The sequence below is a fragment of the Sinocyclocheilus anshuiensis genome, unplaced genomic scaffold (assembly GCF_001515605.1).
Source record: "Sinocyclocheilus anshuiensis isolate Anshui unplaced genomic scaffold, SAMN03320099.WGS_v1.1 scaffold1019, whole genome shotgun sequence".
Lineage (NCBI taxonomy): Eukaryota > Metazoa > Chordata > Actinopteri > Cypriniformes > Cyprinidae > Sinocyclocheilus > Sinocyclocheilus anshuiensis.
This window is the reverse complement of record NW_015546058.1, coordinates 166,283-175,101: the sequence shown is the minus strand read 5'-3', so window position 1 is coordinate 175,101 and position 8,819 is coordinate 166,283. Positions and strand designations below refer to the sequence as shown.

The 8,819-nt window shown below is 35.0% G+C and overlaps 1 protein-coding gene across 2 annotated transcripts in view; it reads right to left on the bottom strand.

Moving 5' to 3' along the window:
- The window catches only part of brd1a (bromodomain containing 1a), a 32,692-nt gene that overhangs the window by 3,535 nt on the left and 20,338 nt on the right, over positions 1-8,819 (bottom strand). The window contains exons 10-11 of one of the 2 annotated variants that reach the window (XM_016500610.1): positions 5,394-5,530; positions 3,962-4,068 (exon numbers count right to left, since the gene is read on the bottom strand). In XM_016500610.1, coding sequence (XP_016356096.1) covers positions 3,962-4,068; positions 5,394-5,530 — 244 coding nt within the window. The remainder of the gene's footprint in view (positions 1-3,961; positions 4,069-5,393; positions 5,531-8,819) is intronic. The other variant, XM_016500611.1, reaches the window with a different exon arrangement.

Sequence of the window (8,819 nt, the reverse complement as noted above, 5' to 3'; positions counted from 1 at the left end):
TCAAACGTGAGTTTTGAGCAATGTAGAGTAGCACTTGTTGTTTGTTGTTGCTCCGATCAGAAATGCAGACATGGTTTTATGTTTACGCGTCGCGATGCAACATAACGCATAAAAAGACAGTATAAGTCATTATAGTCAGTAATTATGTCCCCACTGGATGCAACAAATGCCTCATTTATAATGGGTTTTATTGGTTTTGTCTCATCGCACCGGGACACGGCATCACAGTATGGTAAGACTTTTCCGTCACACGCTTGAGGCTACACAAAATAATGTTATTTTTTAGCAACGTCATATGACCCCTTTAAACACATAGTCTATGTCAGGTGTAGGGTATCAGAGCGAATCAGACTTTTTAAGATTTGATCAGATTGGTGTTGAACAACCCAAAGAGCCGAATTCCACAGACAGGCCCAAGGCAGGAGCCACGAGTCTGAAGCAAGCCTAACCAACCAACTCTTTCACAGAACAGCTTGCAACATTAACACAAAACAACTCAGGACTTGGGGCAAGTAACCAAGATTAATGGTCAAAGACACAGCATATCATGACCATCACATGAGTAAAATCATTAGTAGAAACTGCGTTGGGTGGTTTCCCCCACCTAGAAGACAAAGACCAGGCTGAGATTCCTTATGAGACCTTTTAACCTCTGGTCTTCACAGAACATGTCCTTATGGTCACAGTCTTTTACAGATGTAGATGTGTGAAATGAACTCAAAAAGACTTATAAACGAATATCAGCCCATTGCTCAGGCACCATTTGGGATGTGTCCAACAGCCTGGTTTAAATACTCAGGACACCATCAAGCTATGCTTCACGTCATCGCTTCTAGCCTTCAGTCATGCTTTTAGGTTTTTCCTTGCCTTTTTGCCACCGAGTTTTGACGCTGCTTTTTAACGCTCTTTGAGCGTTCTCTGGCTTACACGCCAGCAGCTCCTCTAAAACCATGAGGAGAAAACCCATCTAGTCTCGTTACTTCTATTCTTCTACTTTAATTTATTTTCTTTCCCGTTGAGAGTTTTGTGTTCTGAGTTGTTTTGCCGCAACAACGTGTTTGTGTTAGACTAGTTTATATGTCTTAGATTTATCTAATAAAGCCTTATTTATATTGAAAAGAGAAGTATCTTGTGTTTTGTGCTTACAAGTTAATGTCTTAAGCTGCCGATCTTGTTACTGTGCTAATAAATAGTGTGACACTGCCACACAAAGACACGTTTTTACCGCTCAATATACATTAAGATGGTTTTTTATCTATATATTTAAGTTTTAATGGTTTTACATGGTGTCTTGGCCATTTTAATCCTCTTAATTATTTGATGTGTGTATGTCTTTAAAATGTTCATGGGTCTGCCTGTCATGTGGTCAATCACATGACAGGAATAAGGAAGTAAACCAGTACAAAGCAAGCAGCATGTCAAACAATCAAGGTCATTGACCAAACAACCACGCTGGATTGAGTTGTTCATGGACTTGCCTTTCCAGTATCTCACTCATTTTGGATTATCACTTTCTTTGGAATTGTATATACACCGGTGGACACTTTTACCTTGGGACTTCAACACACTGGGATTCTTAAGGACTGTTTTAGAGTACGATTTAAATGCACAATCTGCTTTTAACAGCCTAAGTTATTCTAGTTTTATTGTGTTGTTTTAAGCTCCTTGTGCATTATGCAAATACACGATTTATTCATTCTACTTTTGTTGTTGTCTCATCTTTTTAAAACACTTATTTTATCTCACACAGTTTCATCTGACCCATTTTAAATCCATGTAACTCGGCCGATCGTTACAAGTGTTTTCACTTTACTTTGGATATTAATATCCATTGCAGAATTGATGTTATACGGCTCGTTCAATGAATCGCTGGCCGACTCCGTGATCAGCCGTAAAACAGTGATTCTGTCCAAATTCCCTATAAAATCATAAATGATTCCCTTTGAGCTAAATTGACCTGTTTCCCTTACACAGGGGTGTCCAAACTTGGTCCTGCAAAGTTTAGCTCCAACTTGCTTCAATACACCTACCTGGAAGTTTCTAGTATGCCTAGTAAGACCTTGATTAGCTGGTTCAGGTGTGTTTAATTGGGTTTGGAACTAAACTCTGCAGGATAGTGGCCTTCCAGGAGCAGGACTGGACACCCCTGTTCTATGTGATCTATTGCTCTCGAGATCATTTTATTTTTTTTTTATTATTCTAATAGCGCACTTTTGTACTTGATATTCCATCTTATCCACAGGCCTTTCAAATTATAGTCCACTGACTGTGAGTGTGGACTGACATGTTTGGCACATGCACACTACCTAGTGTTCAAATCACTCGCACATGCATTCAGGCTGCATGCAGAGGTTGTGCATGGACATTAGGGGATAGTGCTTGTGACTCATAAAAATAAAAAAAAAAGAATAATATTTATTTATATATTTTTTATTTTATGTATGAATGAAATACTGCTGCATTCACACAATTCAGCCAAGAGGGCATATAATCAGAGCTAATGTTTTTCTAAACCTGGATTCTATGACAGTAGCCTAACTAGGAGAAACCCCCCTAACAGGCTTACATGCAATGAATTCTGGTTTATTTCTTTTTTTTTTTTTTAAAGATAGAAAGCAAGGGATCAATTATTTGCTTCTGGAATGCAAATTTCAAAAAAAAAATTTTTTTTTTTTTTTTTTTATTTCAAAAAAAAAAAAAAAAAAAAAAAACTTTAAAATCTGAAAAGAATGGCAAATTACAGAGAAAAAGTGTGAAATAATGACTGTTATATATAAACAGTAGGGGTGTGACGAGACACTTATCCCACAAGACGAGACAAGACACGAGACTGGGTTCACGAGAACGAGACGAGACGAGATTTTTAGACTTTTTTTTAAAGAAATCCTCAATGATGAAATATAATGATGGGAAGTTCGGATCATTTTACCGACTCTCAGCATATTCGCCGATACCGATATATCGGCGACAGGCTCATATCGGCCGATAATATTGTCAAAACGATATATCCTTATAATAGACACTATGTAAATTAGGTTGTGCTTACAGTTGAGGCACATGTGCGTGTGTGGACAGAGACGCAGAGAAATTCAAACGAGTGTAACACCACAAAAACTCAATAAAGCTTAGAACAACACAGCAATCAGGGATGGAGACTTAAATGATACACTCTTGGTTATTAAAGCTTCAGTAAAAATAGTGTATACTCTAACTTGCAAAGGCTTTTTAGTGCTAAATTTAGTGCTATACATGAAAGAAGAGAAACGCATATCTTTGCTATTGTCAGTCACATCAAAACTGACTATTTGTAAGCATTGAAAAGAATGAATCAAACAATCTGATACAATTTATGTTGGTTTTTAAAATCAGTTTTCTGTAGATGGGTCTGATGAGTATCTATTGATCTATCAATTGATAGAAAATAGAAAAATAAAAACAAGCTGCAATCTTGCAGCACTGATGTGAAAAGTGTATATGAGAAAGAATCCAGATAGATGCTAAATAGAGAATATAGATTATTATATTATAGAGACACTACAGACTTTAAGGTAATATATAATAAGAGGATAAGACTGAAGAACTACTTAAATACATCTATTATGTTTAGACTGACTAATTATTTCTTCAAGAAATTGGTATTTTTTTGGTTTCCTGAATGACAGTCATTCAGTGTATTCTGATGACGTATTTTCTACAAGTAAATTGATCATCACAAATATTTTATTTTGGCTGACTTTTAAAAGTGTGACAACTGAAGCATAGCTCATGCACAAGACTGAAGCCATAAGCACCAAGTGGTTCGGCCAAATCAGCATCAGCTCAACAGTTTAAATTATGTTAATTATGCAGGAAAGTAGTGCACAATGAGCAGGACTGGACAGACCCCAGCCTTGAGAATAGAAATAAAGGAAAGAAAGAGGTAGAAATAGCTGGTTTCTAAACATGCATAACTCAGACTCACCAGGGCAGGGTAGGAGGGGTATCCACTACATTTAGCCCAAACTAATTTGAGAGGTTCCAGAACTGTAGCAGCACTAGCAGGCATCCAAATACTGCTGTTGCCAACTTCTATAAAAGCAGGAACATCAACAACCATGTTATGATGGTGCAGACATATATGTCTATAGTGATATAGCACATAATAATAATAATAATAATACAATTTCAATACTTTTAGACCATTCAGGTAGCTATTTTTTATATAGTGGAAAATAGGGGTGAAACAGTACAAAAGAAAATAAATCTTAAAGTCACAGCTCAGTACGTTTTCAATACAGGTGGTATCTGTGGTTCAGTGGTTCACTGAACAAACTATGGCTATGTCTTTAAATTTTAATCAAAACTTTGTTAAGGATAAAAAAATCGATCTCAGCGAAAGCTATAAACTATACACTGGGAGCCCGATCACTTGCACATTACTATATTATTAAAGGCTACAATTAAAAACAGAGCCCAAACTATTCAACTGCTATTTATTTTTAGATCTCAATCAACACTCAAATTAAAAAGTGTATGCAAACATGTAAATTGCACATAAGCCAGTTTTTACATTATCTTATAAATCTAATTATAAAATTGTTTCTACAAAGCATAGACTAAAAGATCAATCTTGAAATTTAAGAATTAGTTTGTTAAAATTAAGATATATAAAAACAGAAGTTTCAAATTAAGTTCACTATGTGCAGTGGTTAAAACAACTCTGTATTTGTTTGGTACATATACATACCTAACCAAAAGACGCGTACCGAAATTGTTCTGTACGAATACGTGTGCCGTTATACCCCTTGTGGACAATTAAATTCATAATGTTTAATGCAAAAATAAATAAATAAATAAAATCTTTAAAATGATCATGGCATGTTTTCATGGATGTGGACATGTTCCGGTCCTCTAATCTGGCATCCAAATAAATGAAGAGGCATCCCAATAGTGCCATTTCTAATATTAGCACTACAACTAAAGCTGCACAATGATTTATTCATTTATCTATCTATCTATCTTTTTTTCTTTTTGAATAAAATGATGATTCTTTTGTCATTCTGAAGAAAAAAAAAAAATATTTCAGTGATTTACAAAACCACTAAATAATGGTGAAACTTTTGTAAATTTGTAATAAATTTACAAAAATAATGTCATTTTAAAAAGTTCAGACAAAATATTATTTACTTCAGTCTATTAAAAACAACATAATATTTGACTTACACCATTTGAAGGCGGTGTGCCAAATCTACTTACAAAAAAAACAACATTATAGCATAGCCTCATTTGTTTACGCTGAAATGCAGAGCAGCAAGATATTTCTTTAAAAATATCCCATCCACTGTGATTTGACTCACTGTCAAACTGAGATCAAATTACAGTTCAGTTAAAAGTGTACAGATGTGGATACCTACCAGCAGCTATTCTAGCAGCCTTGGCGAAGTTTCTACTCTCGATGCAAGCAATAATCTCATTCTTGTCCTCCACTGTGTTCCTCCGGATGAGGGCTGGCTTCCCCTTTCCACACTTCGGTAGATTAACTGCAATACTACTTAAGACAGACAAGAAAACATGATGGTGTGGTGTGGGATGCACATGAAAATAGGAATGGTACAGGGTTACAGGGGTGTGCATTTTGACTACTCAAGCACTTGAAAGATAAAACATAAATCAGCAGAGTGCTCGAGTACTTGTGGATGCAATGTGTGTTCCTGCAGCTCAAACCACTGAGCATGATTCTAGCAATGCCTAAGCCATGGATTTAATTCTCAAGGGATGAATAAAGTGATACATTAAAAAAATGCAACAATTAAAATTAAACTGTTTAGTTTTGGAAAAAATTAAAAATTATTTGGTCAGAATACAATTTCAATACAGCGCCCTACACAAATTTGGACCCCCTTGGTATATATAAGCTTAACAGGCCATAGAAAAATCAAAAATGTCTTTGGTGTTTCTGCTCATAGTCTTTCTTTAATAATATTTACAAAAAAGTCTAACCTTCAATTAATGTATGATAATTAAAAGAAGAATATTATATTGTTGAAAAAAAACGACATTGTTTTTATTATTGCCCCAACAATATGAAAAATATATAATGATTAAGATTTTTTTAACCGTTCATTTCAGCCTCACAATCTTGATAATCGTATCCTGTGTTGAAGTTACACTATGCAGATCGTGGCCTAGACTTTCATCCTTCCCTATAGAAGGTGTCTGTTCTGTGTGAACTGGCATGATCTCCTTACTTTTTCCTCCTTTCCCTCAGGACCTCCTCTCTGCTGCTGAATTGCTGCTGCTGTTGGTTATTGCTGTAGTTGTAGATTATTGCTGCTGCTGCAACCAAGTACAGGAACTTGCTACTGGCAATACTTGTTAATTGTATGGGCAATTTAATGTACACCATTAAATTCTTTCAATATGTTTTTAATATGTATTTATTTATCATTAAAAAAAGGTATATGTAATATTGTGTGACAAAAGTATCATATGGTGTGACTTGGAAAAACAGCTGTGCTGTGAGTATTTAAGACATACTGCTGCTGCACAAATAGCATATAAAATAACCCCTCAACAAAGCTGGAAGAAGAAAACAAAACAACTAAACATGAATGCTGCTGCTATACAATAATGTGGGTGGTTGACATATAAGCCTGAAAAAAAACATTTTTTTTCAACTTCAAATATTAGGCATAAAAAATATTGAGCTGTGTTGTACGGACTCTTGAATTTCCCAAAAAATATGTGGTCTTTTAGATTTTGTATTGGAAATTGGATTTATTTACCAATTTGTTGCATTTGTGCCTAAAATTGTCATATGGTGTGACATAAAAGTTATTCTATATAAAATGAAATTGGGATATACTCTCCCTAAGTAACTAACTTCACCATAAATCTTTATCATTACTATCTTAAGATTTAACATTATTTTGTGCAGATCCATTAGATTTTGTATTATTTTTCTAAATCATCATGCAGAATAAGACATCTCTCCTCAGATTTATAACAGGGTTTGTCAGAATCATTCTAAAATGTATGGAAAGGCTAACAAAATGCTTGTGAATCTTGCTGATACTATTTATTTTTTGTTCCATCGACTTTTTTATGGTTTATAACAAAAAAAGTATTTTTATTGCCACAATTCTGATTGTCACACCAAATGATATAGTGTCACACTATGATGAAATGCACCACACCACAATTTGTCAATGCAAAAAAGCGTATTTTATATGCATTAAACATTCAATTCAACTAACATTAATAAAACTAAAAATCATCAAACATACCAACATTGTTTTAAAACTTTTAAAAATGTATTTATGAAATTCAGAAATACGAGTAAATCAAACACCATCTCACGCCAAGAACCTTCAACATGAACATTTTAAGATTAGAGAGTGTGTGTTGTAACAACAATTATAATTGTTAAACAGTAAAAATATTATCAGCTTACAATTTACCTGATCGGTTGACCAGATAGCTTAAACTAGTGACCTGAGTTAAATGTGTTTTTGGGCTAATGGAGCCCAGATAAATTAACTAGTGGCTTAACAATGTGAACCTGGGTTCTGTACCCTTAGGTTTATTTAACTAATGACCTAAATAACTATGTGTGTCTGAGCCAATAACTCAAACTTACCTAGGTAGAAACGCGCACTGTGTGTATCATTAACAAACAGGGATCACACTGTAGGCTGATAGATGAAGTAACCCCCAGCAACCACCTGACTCAGGCTCTGGCGGCCTGAGCAAATAGTTGTAAATTTGTCATTCAAGAGTTGTAATTATTTATTGTTTTTCTCCCCATTAACATTCATCAATGTTACTGCAATGGAAATACTTACCTTTAACTTATTAATAAGCTAACAAAATATCTGGCAAAAGAATAAATCACTGTACACCCTGTAGTCGTGGTGTCATATGCCCAGGACTAATTCTGCCTCAAAAGCAGCTGCTTATTTATTTTGATAATTTAAAATATTTATATTGCCAAGACATATGTACTGCTGCTGCTTTGGAGAGACATGAGACTGTGTGTTTGCTATCATTGTGGCCCTGCTTTGCTAAATGGCTTAATGCTTGTGGACTATTGCTGTGTGTACCTGATCGGTTGACCAGATAGCTTAAAACTAGTGACTTGACATATGTCTTTCTGGGCTAGTGAAGTCCATAGAAATTAACTAGTGGCTTAGCATTGTGAAACTGGGTGCTGTACCCTTAGGTTTATTTAACTAATGACCTAAATAACTATGTGTGTCTGAGCCAATAACTCAAACTTACCTAAGTAGAAACGCGCACTATGTGTGTCATTAACAAACAGGAATCACACTGTAGGCTGATAGATGAAGTAACCCTTAGCAACCACCTGACTCAGGCTCGGGCGGAGTTGTAATTTTTTTTTTCCCATTAACATTCATCAATGTTACTGCAATGGAACGTTCATTTCAGCCTCACAATCTTGATAATAGTATCCTGTGTTGAAGTTACACTATGCAGGTTGTGGCCTAGACTTTCATCCTTCCCTACAGAAGGTGTCTGTTCTGTGTGAACTGGCATGATCTCCTTACTTTTTCCTCCTTTCCCTCAGGACCTCCTCTCTCCTTGCATGGCCAGCATTGAGTCTTTCCCTGTATTTTTTGTGTCCTCTCTTTACTTGACATTTCTGCCTGACACAGACAAAAAAATTGCATCTTTTAATATGTAAAGCATGGCAAACATGGTTAAATTAAGTATAAAATTGAAAAGGAATATATTAATTGTATGGGCAATTTAATGTACACCATTAAATTCTTTCAATATGTTTTTAATATTTATTTATTTATCATTAAAAAAGTTGTATG